General features: G+C 47.4%; 2 protein-coding genes across 7 annotated transcripts in view; both read left to right on the top strand.

The window, feature by feature from the left end:
* LOC121358840 (endonuclease domain-containing 1 protein-like) overlaps nt 1-24630 on the top strand; it is a 162360-nt gene that overhangs the window by 128406 nt on the left and 9324 nt on the right. Inside the window, exons 11-12 of one of the 6 annotated variants that reach the window (XM_041477336.1) lie at nt 7378-7476; nt 16562-16613. The gene's annotated coding sequence lies outside the window, so the exon portion shown is untranslated. Of the gene's footprint in view, nt 1-7377; nt 7477-7718; nt 8794-11749; nt 11863-16561; nt 16614-20822; nt 20957-24630 lie in introns of those variants that run through there. The other 5 variants (XM_041477376.1, XM_041477356.1, XM_041477329.1 and 2 more) reach the window with 5 other exon arrangements.
* LOC121358866 (endonuclease domain-containing 1 protein-like) lies at nt 11818-23301 on the top strand. The gene is made up of 4 exons (XM_041477412.1): nt 11818-11862; nt 16562-16613; nt 20641-20956; nt 22762-23301. The coding sequence occupies exons 3-4, from the start codon at nt 20675-20677 to the stop codon at nt 23299-23301; spliced, it is 822 nt and encodes a 273-aa protein (XP_041333346.1). The 5' UTR covers nt 11818-11862; nt 16562-16613; nt 20641-20674.

The raw sequence follows: 24630 nt of genomic DNA, 5'->3' as shown, positions 1-24630 counted from the left end.
TCCTCCTTGCTGCTTCCTCCACCTCTGGATCTCTGCATCACTGTTGCTGTTGGAAACACCAGTATTTCATAAGCTGGAGAGCTCAGGGCTGCAGAGACAGCACAAAAGCAGCTCGAGGACACACAGAAACAGGAAAACCAATTTTTTTTAAATCAAACTTGCATAGTAATGTTGGGTCCAAGGAATATCTTAAGTCCAGCCTCCCACTCTGAGCAGGACTGTAGCCAGGGTGTCAGCCACAGTCTGGCCCTAAATCTCCTAAGTACAGGGGGTACAGTTTAGGTGATCTGTGTCCCAGGGCAGCTGTGTCTCCCAGCAAGAGCTGGATGTGTCTCCCCCATCCAGCCTGAGCCTCCTGTGTCCCACTTTGCCACTGGTGCCCTTTGTCACAGTCCAGCACGATGGGGAGGAGTCTGGCTGTGTCTCTGCACCCACCTTTCATGTGTTTGTGGCTGGCTCCACAAACACAGTGGGGAGAAAGCCCTGCACAGCCCTGAGGAGCTGATGGTGGGCTAAGAGCCAGCACAAACACATGAAAGGTGGGTGCAGCACCACCACCACACTGTCAGCACCATTTGCTCAGAGTGAAAGCACAGAAACCCTCCTTCAAACCCCGCTGTGCTCCCCCAAAACCAGGGCAGCAGGCAGAGCATCCGTGGGCACACCTGGGGGGGATGAGTCACCAGCAGCAGCATCTCCCACGGGACCAGCCCTGTCTCCCACGCTGGGGCCTTTCTGTCCATGTGGAAGGGCCCAGAGGGCAGCTTACAGCTCCCCCCAAACCAGACACCTCCAGAGTGCTGGACTGGGGAGATGTGAAGCCCTGCAGGGGGCAACTGGTTCAGATTTCCTGCTGGACCCAGCCCCATCCAGGAGACAACATCCAGAGCATCCTGTCCTGCCCTTGGAGGGGGCAGCAGCAGGGTTGGGCCAGGGAAAGGAGTTGGACACAGCACTCGTGTTTTCCATGCTAGAAACCTTCCTACGTGCCAGTTCATGAGGATGAAGCTGTAAATCAGCAGGAAAAGCTTCTCAGTCATCACCATCACCATCTGGGGAAAAGAACTGTCTGGGAGGAGAGATAAGGGGCGCGTTGGTGGTCCTTCATTGTCCCCTTCCTCCAGGCTTCATGCTGGCGATGTAATTAGTGATTAATATAAATATTTTCACTTTTAATTTCACAATGAATATGAGCAAGGCGAGCCCAGATGCAAATAGGAGCCGAGGCCCTTCCGCAGGGACCTCAGGGGACTCTCTGGCCACCTCACACTGAGTCACCACAGCCCCAGGAGCCCCGTGCAGGAGCCAGGAGGGGACGGAGGGGTGACAAGGTAGAGCTGCCTATTGAAAAAAAAAAAGTCCCCAGTTTGCTGGTTTAGTAAGGAGAGGAAAATAGAAGTTAATGCTGCGACCTAGTGGAGAAAAACCAGACGTGCAGAGTCACGGCAGAGCTGATTCAGGCGAGGGGAAAGCAGAAGTTTGTGGAATTTGTGCCTGGTCGAGGCTGGAACGCAGAAAGCTGTGATAGTGCAGCTTATTTTTTACAGGATTTTACACCTGAGAACGTGGTTTGTAGCCTGTTCAGGTTTCCAGAAGGTGCTCAGCTTAGCCCTAAATCATCTGGGGCTAAGATGATCTTCAAGGCCCCTTCCACCCCAAACCATTCTGTGATTCTGAGTTTCTGTATTCTCATGAAAAGGCTGTGAACATCCCCGTGGCCCACGTTAAACCCAGCACTACACCAATGTGACTGCAAACAGGGTGGGTAAAGGTCTGCTCCCAGCAGTGTCCACTTGGGCTTGGACCTGTGCTCCCAGCTACTTCATCCAGCCCCAGAAGGAACTGGAATTGGAGAAGAAACTGTTTGCTGGGCAAAAATGGGGAAAACAAGTCACTGATGAGATGAATTGCCTGGTGCCTGCAGCTGTGTAAACCTGAGCTTGGCACGGTCTGGGATGAGATCCAATGCCAGAGCACCTGCACTTGGGAAGTGGAAAATCCCTAAAACACAGGTTTTGGGTCAATAATCACCCAAATGGGAGACACAAACACTACCTGAGCTAAGGGCTACTGGGATTGAATGCCAAACCAGGGCAGGGAGAGCATGTGGGGAAAGGCACAGGGATGCTGTGCCCAGGCTTGGGGCCCATGCTGTAACAAGGGGGCTGGAAAATGGGAAAGATTTCAAAGGAGAGCCCCAGGAGTGAGAAAAAACTCTCAACAGGGTGAAGCTGAGCTCAGTGTGTTACCCAAATGAAGAGGGTGGATTTCAGCCCATCACCACTGTGCCTGTGTCCAAGGGATCCCAATCCTGGTTCCTGTGGTGGGTGGCCTGGAGAGCACCCAGGGACCAACCCCCTCTGCTGAGAGCCCACAGGAGTTTGTACATCCAGGAGGGTTTGCCACAAGGGAAGGGTCAGGGGAAGCTGCCTGGGACACAGCCTCTGCCTGGCCAGGATCTCCCTTGTGCCAAGGGCACTGCAGAACTGAGACGCCTCCAGGATTAAAGAACAGCTGAGCTGGGGGATTTACAGACCCAGGGCTCAGCTTTGGGTGCTGCAGTTGGCATCAAGCTACCTAAATCCCCCCTCTCCACATCTTCAAAGACAGCAGCTCCTTTGGGTCTGGTGGATACCAGTGATTAGAGCCACCCAGGACACCTTGTGCTTGTGGCATCACCTCAGGTAAATCACAGCTACGGAATTTTATTCCTTCTGAACATGGAGGAATGAAGGGATGGGCTTGATCCTGCTGCCTTGTGTGCTCAGCCTGGATCAGGGAATGGGTGGCAGCCCTTCAGCCTGGTGCCCAGAGGCTGGTGGCACCTTACCCTGAAGCCCTGCTCACGCCACATGTCCTGCTGCCCTCCAGCTTCTGGTTGTCATCGGTGGGGCACACTGAGACCATTAAACACTGCATGGAGAAGGCAGCAGGGGAATTAGATGGAGGAATATAGCCAGGAGTAGCAGCAGGAGAAAAGTGAGGAGGAGGAGGAGAGACTGGGGGAGCAGAGAGGAACATACCAGCTCAAGGCAGCTGCAAGGGGCCCAACAGCTGGAAGCCAGAAATAAACCTCAACAGTGAATCAATTAGCTCTGGGGAATGGGTGAACTGGGGGAAGCAGCAGCAAGGGGGAGAGGATGGGGCAGCTGGTGAACTGAGTATGCAGGAAAATCCACAGAGCAATGAATCACCTCCCCAAAAAGCCCTTTTTCCCGAAACAAGGCAGTGATGAAGAAGAAAGTAGCAGAAACAGAAACAATTATGAGGGAAGGGGAAGTTTTTCCCCCGGTGAATAAACATGCAGAACTGGCTGACCAGAAGTCAGGGAGTGGATAAATCACAGTGAACAAGCCATGGTGGTGGTGCCTGCCAGAGGCACCTGGAGCAAAGATCCACCCAGCAGAGGGGCTGCAGGGCTGCCGTGGGGACTTGGAGGACCTGGAGATGCTCCTCCAGAGCTGGGTGCCAGTCCCCAGGTGATGGGAGGACTAGGAGTCTCAGGCTTGGCGAAGTGGGCTGCAAATGTTGAGCTGGGCAGAGGAGGGGATGTTAGGCACTGCCATGGGATGGGTGGTGGGTCCTAGGGACCAGGATGCAAGGCCCCCTATGCTCCAAAACACGTTTTTGGGGCATGGGATGAGGCATTTGGAGTATCACAGACAACAGATATTGGGATCACGGTTTGGGTCATGGAACAACCTTTGAGGGTGGCTAAAATTTAATAGAAAGTGCATTCAAAGCTCCTCAAGGAGCAGTCTAGCTGTTAAACAGTGATGAGGAGAGCCTAGAAAAATTGTGCAGAGAAACAGATTTCTTGATGAAAATGCTTCGTGTACAGAAGCTTTGGAATTAAGTCTGTGGTGAGACATCACAGAGATTGCATCTTGCAGAAGGCACAGATTTTTTTATTAGGACATGGCTGCTTTTGGCCACCATAGGAGAGACAATGTGTAGAGCAAGGAACCCTGATTTGTAAATGAGTTTTGGGTGTTTTATCAGAAAAGAAGGAATTTGCTTTTTTCCGAGCTGAGTGCCTCAGACACTGGACTGGAGTCCTGCTCCGTCCCTCTTCCATCCTTACCCATCCCCTCACTGCTGCTCCATGAGGAAAAGGATGGCAGGTATGAATGCTGGAAGGACTTTAGAGCTGGGCATGTGTGGGAAGGGTTAATTTCTCCCACCAAGTGCCCCCTCCCACCAAGTGCAGCTTCTCTCCATATCAGCCTTTCCCAGGAACCATCCCAAGGGTCTCCAGCATCTCAGCACTGTGCTGGGGAAGGGAATGTCCATGAACAGCTGCAGGCAGAGAACGTGCACAGAGAAATTAAGATTACTCACATGGACACGGAATCTTTCATGTCAAGCTCTACAGGACTCAGTGGGGATGGAGATGCTCCCACCCCGCATCCTTGGGGTCTGCTCCAGGGGAGAGCAGGGATCCTGCTGATGTGCTGTCACTAGAGGGAAGCAGAGCCACGAGCACGGAGCTGGGCTGGGCTGCCAGCGAGGGGACTGTGCAGAGAACCCAGAGCAGCTCTGAGCTGGGGAAAGGGGACAGCTTCGTCCCCTTGGGCTGGGCAGGGCGCCAGCGAGGGGCGGTGGGTGAAAGCCACAGGGAAAGGAGCAGCTGGAGTGATGCTGGGCTATCCAGGGACACACTTGGTCCCGTGTCCCCTCTCTGCAGTGCCTGTCACTGCTGAGAGCTGACAGCGGGGGCTGAAATGGGGTTCAGGGGCACCCCATAATGCAGGGTTGTGGCCAGCAGGGCTGGCTGGGGACTTTGAGCATCGTTTGCTCTGCCGAGGAGGGGCACTGCTCCTGGGGACAGCTCATCGGGCAGGGCATCCCTCTGCCACCACCCTGCTGGGAGCCACGACCCTCCTGGGATGGGTTAACTGGGGGTCTGGGGGCAAAGGTGGAGGAGGCACGAGGTGGCAGGAAGGGGATAGGGCCCCAGACTGCCCGTGGAGGGATGACCATGGGGGAATGACCAGGTAAGGATGACCCTGGAGGGGTGACCATGAAGGGATGACCATGGGGGAATGACCAGGTAAGGATGACCCTGGAGGGGTGACCATGGGGAGATGACCGTGGGGGAATGACCATGAAGGAAGGACCATGGAGGGATGATCATGGGGATAACCATGGAGGGATGACCATGGTGAGGGGGTGATCATGAGAGGATGATCATGGAGGGGTGACCATGAAGGGATGACCATGGAGGGATGACCACTGAAGGATGATCATGGGGATAACCATGAAGGGATGACCATGGTGAGGGGGTGATCATGAGAGGATGATCATGGAGGGGTGACCATGACAGGATGACCATGGAGGGATGATCACGGGGAGATGACCAAGTTGTGTTGGCAGTTCTGCCGGTCTGGGGACCCCAGGGAATGTGAGCACACACTCATGGAAGCCACACCACCCACAGACAAGGCTGGACTCCAAACCAGCTGCTCTGGGACCTGGAGATTTTCTCCTTTATGAAGAGGAGCAGCCAAAATAGTAATTTCCCCCTTTGCCCATGGAGATTTGGAGGATTCCCCTCCTCTCCTTGCACGCTGGGCTTGGATCCACTTACACCCTGAGCTCTCCCATGGGGCTGCCTTGGCCACAACCCACCTTCAGCCCATCCACATCTCTGGGGAAAGCTTCCCCCAAGCATTTGTCAGCTGCAGATCAGGATAATTTCCTGGCATATTTGGAAACAAATGCATCCTGTAAATTTCTTCCATTTTCTACTGCTCCTGAGAGATTTTTGATTCAAAGTTGACCTATTCACCAGCAGCTGCCAGGAGTTTAGTTCAATAACAACTCTTGCTGACAGAGTTCTGCCCATGTCAGTACAAGCCTCAATCATTGTGGTTCTCCCAGTGCAGGTCATGGAGCCTGGAAATGCCAGGACTTGCTGCTTTGGCCGGCACAGGGCTGTATCTCTCTGCCAACCTCATACAATACAGGTTAACTTGCTGTTTTTCTCAATGCCATCTCTCCTGCAGAGATGGTTTATGGCACATAAAAAATCATTGCAATGAGGAAATAGGTTTGTCTGCTATAAAGTGCTGGTTTGGAAACAGGACATAAAATATTAGCTGGTATTAGATCTTGAGCTCAACAGCTAAAAATTAGTGCTAGCAGGAGTGGTTTGGGTGAGGAGGGAGAGACACATATGCAAAATGGCTCACACAGGAGGACAGAGACAAAAATTAAAAAACTGCAAGGTAAAAATAGTGTTGTATTTTTTGTATTTTGTTCCCAAGGAGTGGAGGCCACTGGAACTCCTGAGGGGATCATTGTCCACTGGAGCAACAGCAGGCAAAAGATGGGTGCAAAAAGGCTGCAATATTGCAATGACCTGAAGGCAACTGCAAAGCGAAGAACAAGAAGTGCTAAAGAATGCCTTGTTTTAAAACAAAGTTTTCTCCCCATCAGAGAACTTCCTGCAGCAAAAAACAAGTGCAGCTGCTCCTTTTTTCTTGTTTTTTTCTTTTCTTTTTTTTTTTTTTTTTAATTATTATTTCTTTCTTTCAGGTTTGCTGTTTGAGAAGGAGCTGGTTGAAAACTGGTTCTGTGAGCTGACAAACTCCTGGACAGATGGGCATGTGGCAAGGGCTGCTTCAGCCTGCTTAAGTGGCTCCAGTCACCAGCCAAACCAAATACTTGAAATCTAAATCAAGGCCTAGAAAGAGCAAATCAGTGCTCAAGGTTCCTACCAAATCTCAAAGTCCCACACAGTGGAAATCAATGCTATGGAATGCCATCACTATGGATACTTTCCAGCACCACTGATGGCTTTGTCTTCCTCTGTAGCTGGACCTCCCAGTAAAGGTTAAATCAACCTGTAATTGACCCTAAAAGCCAGAGAGACCAGCTTGTACACTGGCTGTGTCACTGGTCACCTGTTCCTTCCAAAGCTATGGACCATGGGACAGGCCAGCAGAGTTGGTAGGGACAACTTTTCCATTGGGTTAAGTTCAGCCTAGGGACAGACCTCATCATTTGGGTGATAACACAATCCTCTGCACCCACAAGCTGTACCCTGAGAAATTTGCTTCATTTTTATGGTGCCTCTGGAGCTGGTCCTTTATGATATTACCCCAGGTACAGAACCATTCTGTGAGTTTAAAGGGCACAGGTTCACTCCTGACATCAACTCGTTGGGTTTACCACTCATCTGATGCAGTAACTTGTTTTGTTGGCTGTTTTCCTCTTTTTTACCAAGGTTTCTGGGCTGCCATTAGCAGCAGAATTAAATAGCTGCCTTCACATGTTGAGCTCCACTGAACAAATGAAGTTTCACAGGCAGCTGTAAGAGCTGGATTCAGGAATTTTTTTTATTTATTTTTTTAATCCTTTGCTCATTGTCAGGACATCTGGGTTCTCCTCCTATCCTTGTCTCCTGTTACCCAGAGTGGACCAGGAGGCCCTTGCAAGCCTAAGACATCAACAATACTTAAAAATATAAAGGTGAGTGTCAAGGGGATGGTGCTAGACTCTTCTCAGTGGTGCCCAGTGACAGGGCAAGGAGCAATGGCCATAAACTAAAGCACAAGAAGTTCCATCTCAACATGAGGAATAACTCCTTTACAGTGAGGGTTGCACTGGAAAAGGCTGCCCAGGGAGGGTGTGGAGTCTCCCTCTCTAGAGACATTCCAACCCCACCTGGATGTGCTCTGTGTAACCTGCTCTAGGCAGGCAGGGGGGTTGATCTCAAGACCTCCCTTCCATCATTAAAGATTCTGTGTTTCTGTAGGAAAATGTGAAAATTCAGCCAGGACAGTGCTGATGGACATAGCACAAAGTAGGGACAGCAAGTCTGCTCCAACACCATTTTCACACGGGGAAAAGAGGAAGGAAAATTAGTGCAACGGGTCATTTTCCAGGTGAAGAGCTGCAGCTGATGCTCTTCCATGCACAAGTGCTGATTTGTGTCAGTAGCTGCAGTTACGGTTGTTTATATTTAAGCACACACCGTGGAGCCAGACAAAAACCTATAGACTCAGGATATAGACATGGGTGATCATGGACAACCAGCCCCAGCTCCTGCCCTGGCCCCAGGACCCCCAGTCATCTCCTGGTACCTCTGGACACTACTCTGGAGTCCAGAGGATGCAGTGCTGAGCACACTGGGGCAGAACTTGAGGGCAGACATTCAGCCAGCCCTTCTCTGCCAGATCTCATGAAAAGAAGCAAATTTCTGGCCAGAAAGCTGTTTGGAGGGGAGATGTCTCTTTGGGGCTGGCCAGTGGGCCTGCTGGGGAGTTGTTGTAGGTGTTGCATGGATTTGCCCATCACTGGCACTGCTGCAGGAGAAACCTGACAGCAGGGAATGATGGAAAACAGCACTCAGCATGCCAAGCGGCTGCAGGGCTAATCCTTGCCTGCCAGTTCATCTCCCATCTCCAGGAATTATGGCTTTTTATCTGATCCCACAGGCCTTTATCCACCCCACAGAGCCCACATAAAATTGCTGCTCTCTCCCTTTGGTAGCGTCCCCACAAAGGGACAGGGTCACACTGAGATTGCTCCCAAGAGGGATTAGGGATTTGGAGCAGCCTGGCAAAGCCCCCTCCTGATCTCACCCCACACCAAGTATGGCTCTGTCTTGTGGGAAGTGACTGGGAATAATGCCCAGTGAGCTGCTGGAGGACACTTGACTGAGGCACCATCCTGCTCCTGGCCCCTGGCTGCACCCAGGCATATTTCAAAAGTAAAATTCCTGTACTTTTGAACTCAAGTGTAAGAAATCTGACCTTCTCAACTTCTGCTTTTCACTTTTGCCTGGTAAGCATCCGTGCTGGTGACCCCACATGCTCCCAGTCACCAAGTTTCCCTTTCATGGCCGAAGCTCCTTGCAGCACAGAAAACACAGGAAAGAAAACTTCCCTCCACTTCCCATCCTTGGCCAGTATTTGCTCTGGGGACTTGAGTTGCCATTGACCACCAACAGGAGTTCAGGTTTCAGAGTCAGAACCCTCCTGAGGCGAGGCAGCAGGGACAGTGTGTATGATAAATATTGTCAATTTTTATTGTAAATATTTATTGTCAAAATCTCTTCCCCCCTGCACAAGTTGCAACGTGGTGTCCTGTCAGCTGGTCAGAGGCTCATCTCTGCCCTGCTGCTGTAACACTTGTAGGGGGGTGGCTTTCTGGCCTGCTTTGGGAATCAGTGGGGCATGAGACATTAAGGGGATTGAATTGCAAACCCCTCCTCCTCCTCCTTCTTGTTTGTGAGAGCTCCTGCTGGGAAATGGCACTTGGTGCTGCTGGTGGTGATTTGAGGACAATTTCTAGGAGTGTCTGCAGAAAATGGATGGCTGTGATGCTGTTATTATCATCATGAATTTCAAGGTGGTATTTTTCCACCTAGAATATCTCTCTAACTTGTTTTGATCCTGTTAAATATTAATCTCGCTCCCCCATGCCCTTGAACTAATTTCCTGCTTGGAAGAGAATGCGAATTTAACAAGGATACGGTTTCCTCCATCAGCTGAGCTAGCAGTGAAAGCATTGAACAGGACCTTGGGAGGCTGTGTGGAAACCCATGTTCTTCCACTCTGGTGTGGATCATTAAAGGCCACAGTACTCTGGGAGCACTTCCCATCACTTCCCACAGGTATCCCAGTGCATTGTGTCAGCCTCTGGTCTCTCAAACACTGCCACGGGAGACATGATCCAAAGTCCTTATAAAAAGAAGCAATATGAAATCATCTGTCTCCTTTACCCACAAGGTCTGCTACCAGCTCACAAGAGGAAGTCAGAGTGGACTGAGAAAATTTGGTCTTTACAAACTCTCTCTCATGTTTATTTAGGATGTTTGCAGAAAGGTGGCCTCAGCAGTTGTTCTGAAATTCTGTTCAGGAATTAAATGAAGCTCATCCTCCCAGGTTTATAGGTTCTGGGGTCCATCTTTTTCTTCCAACCCTTTATTTCTAAAGACAAGCACGACTTCCCCTCTTTCTTCATGTGAAAGCATTTTCTTACCCTGCTCAAATTTCCCCAGTTATTTCTAGCAGCTGTTTTCAAGCATTGCAGAGGCGTCCCTGAGACAGGCGAGGTGAAGGCATCTCCTGCTCCTGGCTACTCTCTGCTTTGTAGATGTCCACAGCAAAAACCACCCTGTGCATGGAGCAGCACATTCAGAGTTTCCCCTGGTCATATGATGATGGTCAGAGCACCTAAAAAGGGATTTTCTATTGCCCCAAGCTGTGTTTGGCCTTTCTCATTTAGTCCCAGTAAGCTCTACATAAGGAGGCTCATCTCTTTGAAGCTGACCTGGTTTCTACTTTATGCCACCCTGAAGCTGAGGTCAGTGAAGAGCTTGACATTTATCTGGCCTGTAGTGAGGCTTCTTTCCTTCACTTTAGAGAACTCTGACCTTGAGTTCTTATAATTTATTTTATGTTAGGAATGAGGCAAGAGGACAGGCATATGTGTGTTCAGCTATAAGCATTTGCAAATCTGAATTTCAAAACTCTTCCAGAACACCTTTGAAGAAGAAAAATGATGGTTAGTCACAGAACTATTGACTAAGGGAAAGAGCAGATTTTAGGACCTGAAATAAAGGGTGATTTTGTAGGCTATTTCCCCTTTGGCCTGAATGGTGTTAAAAAAATATTTTCAATTATTGAAAGCTGTCCTGAATCACCAATTGTAGTAGAGGAAATGGCCTCAAATTGTGCCTGGGGAGGTTTAGATTTGATTTAGCAAAACATTTATTCAGTGAAAGGGTTGTCAAGTGTTGGACAGGCTGTCCAGGGCAGTGGTGGAAGGAAAGATTTGAAAGATGTGTAAATGTGGCATTTGGGGATGAGGTTTAGTGGTGGCCTTGGCAGTGCTGGGTTAGCATTTGGACTTGGTGATCTTAGAAGGCTTTTCCAAACTAAATAATTTTATAATAATGCTGACCTCCTCCTCCTTGATGGGCTGATGGACAGAATGTTAAATGAACCTTTCAGCAGTGTCAGTAACTAACATGTTTAGCATTTACAATAGGAATAAAATAACAATCCAGCAGTAAGGGCAGCCAGTGCAGTTAGGTAATGCAGGTAAGGATGTGCTGCCCAGGCATGTGGTGGAGTCTACAATAAATAATTTTTTGTGAGTTAAAGGGACAGGCAGCTGCCAGGATTGGTGTATCCTAGATTGAACCTTTCTGGAGGTTGGTGGTGAACTAAGTGCCCTTTCCAGGACAATCTGCTGTGACCTTTGGCACACTCACAAACTCCAAGAGTTTCACGTCGGTCATATCGAGGCAGGGAGGCTGAGGCAGAGGATTTAGGAGTTTGCAATGGTCCTTTGGCAAGTACCTGTGAAAGCTGAAGTCAGAGCTCAGGAAACCCTGGCTCCCACCCTGCAGCTGGCAGGGTATTGTTCATAACAGCAGAGACAAGCCAAAGGAAGACCAAGCCTGACATTTCTCATAAAGAATTTTGCTTGTGTTCACAAGTTGAGCACGCACCATCATACTTTGCCAGCGAAAGTCTTGCTGGCTGGAGTGGCTCACAGCAAAGATAAAGAGGTTTTCTGCTTCAAGGCAAGGATCCCATACAGCTGCCTCATGGGGCTTGTGTCAATCCCCAAACAAAACCAGGGTGCTGTGGTCTCAGCAGCTGCTGAGTACGGGGAAGAGTTGCGCCACTTCCTGCGCGCAATCGCTGAGCACGGTCTAGCACAGGCAACCTCCTTCCTGTGCCAGGGCTGTTGACACTCTTCTGCTTCTCCTTAAAAAAAAAAGGCCAAAAAGCATCCCTGGTTCCAGGAAAGCCTCTTCCCCATCGCAGCACAGTGCAGAACGTGACGTGGCGGCCTGGCTCTCTTCCTTCTCTGTGCGACATCTTTGCAGTGCTCTAGGTAGGATGGAGTGAAATATATGTGCTTAAAATAGCTGGGGGTTTTTGAAAGTAAAACTTGATGGCCTTCTGTTTTATTGCTGGTGTCAGTTCCTGAAAGCCTGTCAGCTTTGGGGTGGGGAAGACGGGACTTTCATGATGAGGCTTCTTCAAAGAACAGTCAGGCAACAAAATGTCTGGAGTTTTTATACCTTGTGTGTTTTGCCCTTGCACATCACCAGGCAGAAGGTGGACAAAGAAATTCTCCATACTGGCATATTATTTTTTCTCAAAGCTTATCAGTAAAATCATCTAACTTTATTACAACTAATTGCAAAATTGAAATTGAAAAATATTAATTGCAGTGTTTTTAACACACCAAAATTTGTCTTCTACAGCAAAGTCAGTCTCAGGCAGACAAACCAATAAAAGCTGTGAGTTTTTACCTGATCTTAGTAAATATTATTTGCTTATCTTTGGGACGGGTTGTTTCTGCAGGTTACTTTGTTTGGATGACTGAGGATAAAAAACATGCAGCCTTTTAAAGATGAGCGGCCTGAATAGGTTCTAAATGAAAATAATTTAGAGAATGAGGGAGTAGTTTGAGAGTAAATAATACCTTTAAGTCTGTTCCTCCTTTTTCTGAACGTTTGAGTGATTTCCAAGAGTAAAAACCAAAGTTTCAATATACAATATAACACACAGAGAAAGAATCTCAAATTAGTAGAAGACTTCACAGTAAAAGCACTAACAGATAATGCCCAAGTGCCCAAGTAGCTGCAGGGCACCTGTGATCTTTAGGAGAGCAGAACTTTGTAATGGAATAATCTGGCTGAGCAGTTGCCCTAGGTTACAATAAAGAGGGGTGTTCCCTGTTTTAATCCTGCAGAAAAACAATGTTTTGAAAGGTTGATATTAAATAATTGCATGGACTTCAATGGCAAGTTTATGCCACTAACCTCATGGTGCCTTCCAAATAATGCACCCACAGGGAATGGATGGAGGGCTGGAGCTCCTCTGCTCTGGAGAGAGTCTGAGAGAGTTGGGAGTGTTCAGTCTGGAGAAAAGAAGGCTCCAGGAAGACCTCAGAGTTCCTTCCAGTGCCTCAAGGGGCTCCAAGAGAGCTGGAAAGGGATGTTGGACAAGGGCCTGGAGGCACAAGACAAGGGGGAATGGCTTCCCACTGCCAGAGGGCAGGCTTAAATGGGATATTGGGAAGAAATTTTTTCCCTGTGAGGGCGGTGAGGCCCTGGCACAGGTTACCCAGAGAAGCTGTGGCTGTCCCTGGATCCCTGGAAGTGTCCAAGGCCAGGTTGAATGGGGCTTGGAGAAACCTTATCTTGTTAAAAGTGTCCCTGCCCATGGCAGGGGATTGGAATGAGGTGATCTTGAAGTTCCCTTTCAATCCAAACCCTTCTGTGTTTCAATGATTGTAATACTCAGGAACAAGTGTGAGAGAGGTATGCAAAGAAAGGGTCATGTTCTCAGCACTGTGTTTCCTGTGTTTCCATGCTCCAGCATGCCCTGTTGGGGCTGATGATAACAGCTCTGTATTTATAAGAAACAGTTGTTTAAAAAAACCATAAAAGTTGTTAAAAAAAACAAAAAACCATTGCATTTTGTGCTGATTTCTGTGATTTTGATCTGCAGCTGTCTGAAAAACAAGAACCAGCACATAGAAACTGAGTGCTAAACCTGATATTTTCAATCTTCTTATTGCTCCAGCTTTGCCCACGTTGACCTGCATTTTGGTATTATTTTAAATAATTCTGCACATTTGATTTTTTCACAATACCCATGGTCACATAAAGATTTACCTTTTGACATTTGAGGCTGGACTTGACTCACACTGGCTCCTTATCCCCACCATTCTCAGAGGTGAAGCCTCTGCACCAATCTGTGTAAGCAGAAAGGTATTTTTTTAGGATCATAGACTCATTTAGGCTGGAAAAGGCCTCTAAGATCACTTTGATCCTTGCAGCAGATCTACCATCAGTGCTGGATCAGACTGCTCCAGACTGGCTCCATGCTGAGCCAATGGTGTCTCCAAGGGTTCCCATGGGACAGCTGGATCAAATCCATCTCTTTGCATTCAGTACCTCCACCTTGAGGTTGATGGGTTTCTGGTTTAGGGTTCCCCACACCCAAATGATGATGGTAACATTTGCTCTTGCTTTGTCCAGGCACAACAGCCTGTAGCAGAACTGGTGAATCTGACTTTTTCTACCAAGGCAACCAAGAGTTCCAATGAGGGCAACCAGGTGTGGTCTAACCCCAGAGGTTAAACTGGCACAAACACCTCAAAATCCCTCCAAAATTTCATTGTTATGGGATCTGCCTCTTATCAGCCAGTCTGGATTTCAAATTCATCTCCTGTAAACCAGTTTTGCTGGTCTGGTTTCCTTGCTTGTAACAGCAGATGCTTTTGCTTTTGTTTCTGAAGAATGAAACAACCTCTCCTTAGACCCATAGCTGGGCTGTGGGTACTGCTGCCCAGCACTTCCCTAACCTCATCAGCTGCCTTCTCTGCCCCAGAAAATATCCCTCACTGAGAGCTGAGTCCTGGCAGTCAGCCCCTGGTGGGAAGGTTGTGTTCTAGGGAAGTGCTTTAATTGTCCAAGAGCTGGCTGAGGTGAGATCTGAGCCAGCTACGTGCAGGTTTCTGCTTTTCCCTGATAGATTCCTGTCTGGTTTAGTTTGAAGAAAATCTTGGCTCATCACTGAAGCATTTGCCTATTCTTATGGCTGATTTTCTCATCCTGTTCCAAGTCACCCCTGCAAACCCATCCACCCTCCATGTTCCCATTCCTCTCTCTCCTACCTGGGAAATGAGGTGCTGCCCGTGTACAACACTTTCAGAAACACATCAGTGCAGAATCCCACCAAACAAAGGAAATTCTGAGTTTGCTTACCACATTTTGTGACTCATCACATCTTGTTGACCTAGTACTGGAAATATCCATCTAAAATTTCCACAGATGCTTGTTATGGACAGAAGTATATTTTTACCATAATCTTGTTCTCTGGATCTTTCTGTGTGAAAAGGAGCATAAAATTGGGCATCCATAGCATCCAGATTCAGGATTTTCTCACACATCCCATTGGCAATGGTCATGTCCCATGAAATGGTATCTGCAGCAGAAAACTAAGTCACAAAGGAAGCATCACAGGTCCCCTCTGAGGTCACCTGTTTGAGATGGAAGAGGAGAGTTGCAGACTAAGGCTGGATCACAAGGGGAGCCCAAAGAAGCCCTAAGGCCCAGAGAAGGACTTTTGACTTGCTTCATTGCATCCGTGAGCTGGCTCTTAGTCCAGCAGGAGGTCTGACTCAGAGCAACTCACCTGCACAAAAAACTTTTGACTTCACTTCTCAAGAACCCAAATTTGCATCTAGTCTGTGGCCAGTTTAGCATGAGCTCATTTTCAGACCAGGTGATCTTGTTGCACTATCTGCTCTTTAGGGCTTGAGTAAGGCTTAAAACACACAGCTAACCCTGCCAGGAAGTAAGAAACCTAATCTCTGTTCCTTACCCTCTGTTGTGTTTTTCAATCACATAAAACATCTTGGTGTCAGAATACTCAGACTGAATTGCACAAAGTGCATCCTTCCCTCCTGTTCCTTGCAATGCTGATTATTTGTTGTGCTCTCAAGAAAACATCCTTCCAGACAGGTTGCAAAACTCCCCTGAAATTCCTGCTGGATTGACACAGCAAGCCCATGAAAATGAATGAGGAGAGGCTGTTTGCTTTGAAGGTCTGTCCAGAAGGAAAGGGCTTTCAAAATGGATGGCTTTTGTATTTTTCTGTTATGCTTTGGCTAAGTAATGTGATACAGACATCATGGATTTAGAGATGGCAACATAAAGTGGGACTCAGCTCATGTAATGTTGGAGGTGTAAATCAGAGCTTGGCCCTCTGTGAATCCTCCTGGTCATCAGAGAGGAAGAAACACTTTTAGAGTGTAATTCCCTTCATCTTCCAGATGCGAGCTGTGCCCTGGAAATGTGGATATGCCTCTTGCATTGACTCTACAGGGAGTGCTGAGAACCAGCCCTTAAACAGGGTGAATCCTGCTTAGCCAAAACCAGAGCTCCTGGGACTACAAGTAATTTAGATGGGGTGAGCCAGGAGCAAGTTCCTACAGCTGTTTGTTTGTGTTAGTCTGTCCTCAAGGGTCAGTTTCTTGTGAAACTCTCATTATAATGAGGATATGTTCTTAATTAGGCCAGGATTTGAGTCTGCCACCTCCTACAAAAAACATTATCACATCTTTTCTGGCTGGAGGCAGTGAGCTCTAAGTGACACCTTCAGAGGTGAAGGGACGATCAGCATTGCCCACTGCACACAGCTGGCCCTCCCTTCCGTGCCACATCCAGGGGATGCCAAGCCCAGCAGAGATGACCAAAGGCACTGAGCTCAAGGGATGCTCTTCCTCATGAGCAACAAGGATCATCTGAAGCCCTCTGACATATTTCCTCTTGCAATCAACAACCTCATTTCCACGTGGAGTCAGCCAGCAGTCAAACTGGAAATCATGTTGACGTAACTGCTAATTACCCTCGGCACAACTAATGTGCTGTAGCAAAGCTTGTATTTATTTAAGTGTGGGGATGGCTAGCAGAGGAGCCAAATTGGTGCAGACACTGTTGGAAAAGATCAGTCTCTCCTTAGGGAAAGAGATGAGTGGCTGGGGTCTCATCTAGTTGCTGTCTTTTCCCCAGGAGAAACCTGAACCAGGATTCTGGAAGTGCGTCCTCCTCCTGGCTCTCTGAGGTATGTGGTGTGTTTTTTATGACTTTGGGCTATAGAAAGACTTAAAAGTACAACTCTCAGGACCAGAGGATTTGGCCTGTGTTGACATTATTTTCCAGGCAATATCTGAGTGTGGCAGGCCAGGGTGGGGTGGAATGGGAGAAGATAGGAGATATATCTACCACAGGATCAAAGAAATGCTGTTTGGCAACATCAGCTGCAGGACTCTAATTCAGCTGTGTTTTCATGCGGCTGAGTCTTGAGTCACCTGTGCAATTCATCATTTGTCATTTCCCAACAACCTGTTCCAGTGCTGTAGTAGGTGCCTAGAGGCAATTTTTATCCTGCTGTGCAACCTCCCAAACCAGTCTGTGGGTGCTGCCCTTTGTTACAGGGCCTGACACTGCCACAAAGAGCTCAGCTTTGGTGTTCTTGACCTTTTGAGTAGCTGTAGGCGACTGTTGGGCTGCCCTTCAGCCTCCCTTTGGCCAGACTCAGCACGTGTGAATGCCTTTCACAAGGTGTGAATCCCTTTCTGAAGGTGTGTGCTCCATGCCTCAGACCACCTTGGTAGCATATCTGAGAACAACTTCAAAGCAGCCAAATCTCAAAAGCATTCGGGAGTCCACGCACATGGTGAAATCCTAATACACAAACATCTTCCAGGAAGAAAAATCAAAGGAGGCTTTATAAGCAGGTTGTATTAATAAGAAAAGGTATTTCATCCTCCTAAGAATGTATCTATATGAAACCACAGCATGGATTAATTTCTATACATACCAAAATGTGATTGAAATTGAAGTGCAGTTATGACTGCTGCTATAGCTTAGGAGGAAGTGTGTTATTACAACTGCATGGTGGAAATAAAATTCCACAAATTCAGAATTCAGGCTCCAGAGTTGCATTAATATGCTGGGACTTCCATTTTACCTGAGGAACAACTGCAGAGTGTGAGAGACCAGAAGGGAAGGGTAACCCAGGTTCTCGTTAGTAGATCCCTTGGAGGGGATTAGAATGAAACAACACTGAATGACCAGTGGTTTTAAGAATAATGTATGTAGAAGGGTTTATTTTAGAACAATTTGGTTGCAATGGAAAGGAGGTATGTAGTAATTTTGGTTAGTATTATCTTTATTAATATCCATACTATATATCCATATTTTATATATATCTGTATATATATCTCTCCATATTTTTAAAAGATATATACATGTATATATCCATTAAAATATCACTTAAGGAAATATATAAGGTAAAAAAAGAAAGAAAGGATAAGAGTAGAAAGACCTCACCTCCCATAGATCCAGGGACAAGATTTTATTGTTGGTATTTTAACGTGTGTTGGCTGAAGTGATGGTCACAGTCTTGATCCATCAGGTGTTGGGGGAAAAGCCCCCAAACAAAAACTCCAGTGAGTTAAAATATGCTCAGGCTGTGTGGGAATGCCCAGCCACCTCACCTGGCGGGGGGGAGCTTTCAGTTCTTGTGTGGAAGGCCTCAGGAATGAGTCTGGGGACACTTCAGGTGGTCTTTGATGGTTTATCACCTCTTCTCAGCTGCCTCTCACATCAGGGAAGTCGAGGCTGTTTTGGCCCATCAGAAGGGATGAAAACCCTCAGGTGTGAATGTGACCTTCTCCAGGGGTGAGGGGTGGGAGTTCTACAGCTCAGCCAGTTGTGTAAGGGAGGACAATTGCCATGATGAAAACACCATCCTACCTCCACAGGGTCTGCTTCTTATCATCCTTCTCCTTTATCTGGCTGAAAACCTGGCTTGCAGCTTCCCGTGGTGGTTGCTCATTACCCCTGTTTTATGCAGTTCAGAGGTTTTGCCACGTGAGGATCTGAAAGTGAAAATAATATACTGATTTTTGGTCTCCAAAGCCAAAAGAAACTGAAAGAGTGAGTGTAACCACAGGGAGCCTGACAGCTCTCAGCTGTGAGTGTTAGTAGCATGGTGGTTCTTGATTGGTGGCAAGGAGGTGACCCCTCTGTCACCTCAGTGTCACCTGCTCTGCATGCACAGGGACAGTGGCAGCTGGTCTGGTGGAGTTAATGTAACCAAAGATATCCAAATCCCACACCAACTTTTTCAGCTGAACTGTACAGTATTAAAAAAGCTGTTGATCCTTGTGAGAGAAAAAAAAAATGCATTGAATAAATTTATCTCCAAAATTCAAGGATAGCCATAAGCCAGCATTTGGAGTGTTGCATAGAAAGGAAAAAAATTTGTTTAAAATGGATAATGTACCTCTGCTGTCCTTGGGGGGGAGATTCAGTAACATAGTCAGTCTTTTATATCCTTACCTTTTCCTTGCACTTTTCTCCATAAAATTGATACTTTTCATATGGCTCTGGACAAGGGGTCTATTTTTCACACAGAAAATGTTCCTTGAGGGAGAGCTGCACAGCAGAGGTGCTTTAGGGTCACTTCTGGGACGCAGGGGAAGAACAGAAGAAGCAGCTGTTGCCTTTTTTGTGAACCTCTAATCTTTGGTCTGATTGGGTCAGTGTTTTACCCATCACTTGAAGCTCACTCTCCTTTGTACACCTGGCAAAGGTGAACATGTGAATGCCCCAGCCCTGGAAGTGTTCAAGGCCAGGATGGATTGGACTTTGAGCAACCTGGTCCAGTGGAAGGTGTCAAAACAGGGGCTTTGGAAATGGATGATCCCTAAGGTCCCTGCCAATCCAAACCATTCCATGATTCTTTCTGTGATTCTATGAACATACCTGGCATGTAAGGTGAGACATGCATGTATCACCATCCTGGCTGATGTAAAGAGTGTGCTGGCCTTGTGATTTCTACACTCCCTCTCTGTCCTCATTCACAGATCTTGCCTGTGGCCATGGGATCTTTGCTGCCCTTGAAGGAGAGCAGTCCAGAACAGGACAAATCTCCTCAATTCACCTGTCCAAGCAACATTCCTGTTTCTTGCATTTTGTTTTCTCATGTGCATTTGCCTTCTGCTGCTGTGATTTACTTTGCCCTGAAGACCTGCAGCCCTCCCTGTACTGAGTATCTCTTCAGCTATTCACTTCCTTTATCCACAGGGACTGAAAACTCAGGAGGAGGCGTTGATGACATCTCATTTTTTTTCAGTAGAATCACAGCATCATTTAGGTTGAAAAAAATGTCCAAGGTCATTAAGCCACACCTTTGATCAATCACCACCTTGTCACCCAGATCATGGCACTGAGTGCCATGTCCAGTCATTAAAGTAGAAACAGTACTGCCCTCTGGTTCAAAACCTCCTTTTCCCACTACTGCAGCCATAACAGCTGTTTTCATTTCCCTGCATTTGCTCAGCTACTTCCCAGCTTGTCCTGCTTTTACCATGAGTTTGGACTGCTGCATTTAGCATCTGATAGAAAGAAAACTGAGGGAAAAATCAGGAGAACATCCACTGGGAGAAGCCAAATCTGGACTTCAAAACAATTTCCTAAAAAAGTGCTGTAAATCCTGTATGTTTGTTGTTTTGTGTTTTTTTTTCACCGTGATATGGAAAACTTACCAAAAGTACTTCATGTAGGAATCTCTGATCTAAGAACTGTAAGAAGATTGGAGAATCCAAAAGAATTTTTTACAAGTAGAAGAAATGGAAATTTTTCTTACGGAACAGACCACAGGACAGTTGGATCACTGGGCAGCAGGGCTCACTGAACATCTCTCATCCAGAAAGTGCACAGCTCAGAGCAACATGTAGGCAGTGCCTCCACTAACTTGAAAGGCAGAGAAGATCCAGTAAATAGGCACTGGAGCAGAGATTTTTATAAAAAAACCAGTGAAATCCAAAATCATGAGCTCATAGACCTCAGGCATTGTTTGAGAGATTCATTACTTCATAACCATATCTGGGTATAACAACCAACACGTTATTACTGTATTCCTGGAGTTTTGGAAGTGGAGGAAAATGAATCCAGTGAATCCAGTTTATTTGTCAATGAATGAGCAGTGGGAGTAGACTGCTCCTCTGCCAGCTCTGTCCCACATGCACAGGCCATTATCAGCTCTCCAAGCTGAGTGTCCCTCTGCATTTGCCTTCCAGGGGAGCAAGAGCCCTCCACTGAAATCCTCCCACCATGCTGGGGCTGCTGCTGCTGCAGGTGTTGGCCAGCTGCCTCTGGCTGGGACACAGCGAGGTGGTAACACCCTTTGCAGGTTGTCCTCAGTTCTTCTATGCAGGGATTCCCCCAAATGATGCCCTGAATCCAAAGAATCCAGCCTGGATCTGTCAGCGCTTCAGGAACTCATATCACTATGCCACCCTGTACGACAGAGATTTGCACATTCCCGTGTACTCTGCTTACATCTACCAGCCTGGACTGGGCAAAAGACCTCAAACATGGCTGGTTGAGCCTCAGGTGAGTGTCTCTCTTATAGCACATCACCCTCCAGTCATTATAAGATGAACTGCAGCATTCAACCCAACTTTTCTATTTCCTCCCACTTCCCTACACACATTCGAGTGGAGACACTGGACAGGATTCTTCTAATTGAACCAACAGTCCTGCTGGCATCTGATCCCCACTTGGCCCTGAGCTGTTCAGCATTCCTGGCAGAGCTTATCTGTTCCCAGTGAAGAGTCAAACAGGCTTTGTGAGTGGTGGGAGAAAATTGACAGAAAACTCAGAATGGGGTGAGTTGGCCCAGGGACAGAGCCACAGGGGAAAAGGCACTGGAGATGAGAGGGTCAGGTTAACTGTGGAGGGATTTCTGGAGTGACATTTCAGGCAGTGCAAAGTGAAGTGCATCAGTGTTGGTCCAGTCAGAAGGGTGGGATCTCCATCCATGGGCAGAGACCCCTGAGCACCTTTGGCTCAGGCTTGGTCCACAAGGATCCAGCAGACAGACAGAACTCCACAAGCTCTAGAGCCCTCACAGATGTCTTTCAGACAAACTTCTGTTGAACAGGCCAGGCCAATTGCAGAAGAGAACAACAAATTCAGGACCTTTATATGAGCAGGGTAGGAGGAGAGTTTTTGGTGAAACTGTGCAAGATCATATTGTCCAGTTCCAGAGGAAGGCTAAATATGCTTCCCTAAAGATGAACAAGTTGCTGAAATTATGAAATATAACCATTTGCATTTCTTACTCACATGATCATGAGCAGCTTATCTGGTCTTGCACCACTGCAGCCTCCACATTAGGGAGGGATAAAAACTTCTGTCTTTTTGTAGAATCATATAATCATAGAGTGTTTTTTGTTGAAAGCAACCTTAAATATTATCTCAATACAAACCCCCTGCATAGGACAGGCCACTTGCCATTAGACCAGCATGCTCCAAACCCATCCCTGGCTTTATGTTCCTAGACCTTGGACACAGGATACCTGAAAAATCTTTGATTTTGGTAATGTTCTCCAAAGGCATTTTTTGAGTGTTTTGTTTTCACATGAGTCTTTTGGGATTACAGGCCCCTCTCAGAAGCTGATGTTTTTCTAATTTCATATCAATGACGCTGCAGAAAATGCTCCCTGGCCAGATCAGCTCTGAGACACATTCTCACCTGTGCTGTAACAGATTCCATTCACACTGAGATCTTTTTGCTTACTGAGCAAAAACGTTAATCCTTGAACAAACTGCAGCCCTGCCAGGGAAACCTCAGCTCCAGGACTGATTTTCTGACACATCTCCCTCTGTATGGGGTTACAGGAGCCAACCTCTGGTGTTCCAGGACTGGGGTGCACCTGTAGCAACCACACATAAAATCACAGAATCAAAAAATCGCAGAATCATAGAATCACAATCACAGCGTGGCATAACAGGATCCAGGGAGAGCCCTTGGCAGATTTGGGCTGTGGAGGCAGGAGGAAAGAGAAGCAGATTTGACAGGGGAGGTGTCTCACCAAAGTCACCTTTCAATCCTAGGAGTGGGAAATGCTCCTTTTCTCGTGCATCCATCCATGCTCCCAGCACAGGCTGCAGGCTGGATCACAAAGGTCACAAGTGAAACTGAGAGCAGTCACATTCTGAGCTGCTTTCTCTTTAACGCTCTTGCATTCATGCAGGAGGGACATGTGTATGATTCCTCTCTGATTCATACATTTTCATACACTAAGATGACAATAAATGGAATTTTGACTATCAGAGACTTCTGCTTCAAGGAAATCTGTTTCATTACATGCATCCTCAGTACTGACACCTTTTGCTCTTCTTACCCTGTCAAGCTAATCAACCCAACTTATTCTAAGGATATGGATACAGAGACATCCATCTGTAATCGGTACAAGATCACTCCACAGCAAATTGGCCAGAGTCAAGCTATCACCCAAGACTACAAAAACCTCCAGGGTTTGGACCGTGGTCACTTGAGCCCCAGTGGCCACCAAAGTGGCAACAACAGCAAGTGGGCTACCTTCACCCTCACCAACATCGTGCCCCAGAACAGCACACTCAACAAGGGCCAGTGGAAAGACTACGAGAACCAAACGATGGCTCAGAGAACCCAGGGCTGTACAACAACCTATGTGATCACAGGTGCTGTGCCTGGGAACACCTACATCTCCAATAGGAGGGTTAATGTACCCAGCCACATCTGGTCAGCTGCCTGCTGCCAGACCAACACCACCATGACGACTTGGGCGGTCATTGCTGAAAACAGCAGGAACCAGGTCCAGAACCTCACACGGGCACAACTGGAGGCCAAGTTGTCCCAGCTCTATGGGAGGGGACAGGTTTCTCTGTTCCACAGTGCCTGTCCCCCCTAACAAACCTCATATCCTGGGTGGAAAAGGCTCATGAGCTTTTCCCACATGTCATAGAATCACAGAATGCTTTGTGTTTTATGGGACTTCAAAGACTATCTTCTTCCATCCCTTTCCCTGTGCAGTGACACCTTCCACTACAACAGGTTGCTCCAAACCCCATCCAACATGGCCTTGAACACTTCCAGGAATGGGACAGCCACAGCTTCTCTGCTCACCCTGTGACAGGGCCTCACCACCCCCTCAGTATAGAATTTTTCCCTAACATCTCATATAACCCTGCCCTTTGTCAGTGTGAAATTCTGTTCCACAGTGCCTGTCCCCCCTAACAAACCTCATATCCTGGGTGGAAAAGGCTCATGAGCTTTTCCCACGTCATAGAATCTCAGAATGCTTTGTGTTTTATGGGAATTCAAAGATCATCTTCTTCCATCCCTTTCCCTGTGCAGTGACACCTTCCACTACAACAGGTTGCTCCAAACCCCATCCAACCTGGCCTTGAACACTTCCAGGAATGGGACAGCCACAGCTTCTCTGCTCACCCTGTGACAGGGCCTCACCACCCCCTCAGTATAGAATTTTTCCCTAACATCTCATATAACCCTGCCCTTTGTCAGTGTGAAATCATTCCCTCTTGTCCTGTCACTCCATGCCCTTGTCCAAAATCTCCAGATCTCTTGGTGAACTTCTAGGTATGAAAAGGGATCCAGCTTCTCCCCACAGCCTCTTCTTGTCAAGGCTTAACACCCTCAGCTGTCTCAGCCTGTCTCCAGAGCAGAGATGTTCCAGACCTTGAAACATCTTTGTGGTCTCTACCGGACTCCACTCCAATATGTTTTTTGTCCTCACACTGTGGGCCCCGGAGCTGGACACAGCACTCCAGGTGCAAGGACAAGATTCTGGACAACCTGCTCTAGATGATCCACCTTGAACAAGGGAATGGACTAGAAGGTTTTGAATCATCCCTCCCACACTCAACAATTCAGTGATGATGTGATCCTGAGACATGCTTTTGTTTGCTTGCTTTTGAAACTACACCTTGAGAGCAGCATCTGTGGTATCAGACAGGCAGGATGAGGCATTAGATATAAAGAAAGCTTTGAGCAGCCACAGATAAATTTCTATGATGCACTGCTTCTGAAGCTTTTCTGCAAAATTATAGGGAACTGATTTGGGGAAATGTGTTCAACATATTCAATGTATTCAATGTCATAATCAAAAGATCATCACAGGACAGATCATTTAGTTCCTGAGTAGCTCACAATAAAAATTATTTGCTGCAGTGCTGGTTGGCAGGGTCATCTCATGTATAAACAACAAGTTCCTTCTTGC

The sequence above is a fragment of the Pyrgilauda ruficollis genome, unplaced genomic scaffold (assembly GCF_017590135.1).
Source record: "Pyrgilauda ruficollis isolate IOZ18807 unplaced genomic scaffold, ASM1759013v1 scaffold111, whole genome shotgun sequence".
Lineage (NCBI taxonomy): Eukaryota > Metazoa > Chordata > Aves > Passeriformes > Passeridae > Pyrgilauda > Pyrgilauda ruficollis.
The sequence above is the reverse complement of the archived record's forward strand: the minus strand, read 5'-3'. Positions and strand labels throughout refer to the sequence as shown.

What these genes read in the sequence shown, in the direction of transcription:
- LOC121358866 (XM_041477412.1), top strand. Translation starts at nt 20,675, where the DNA reads ATGCTGGGGCTGCTGCTGCTGCAGGTGTTGGCCAGCTGCCTCTGGCTG. An exon ending in CATGGCTGGTTGAGCCTCAG is followed by an intron (nt 20,957 to 22,761) that starts GTGAGTGTCTCT and finishes TACCCTGTCAAG; the next exon opens with CTAATCAACCCAACTTATTC.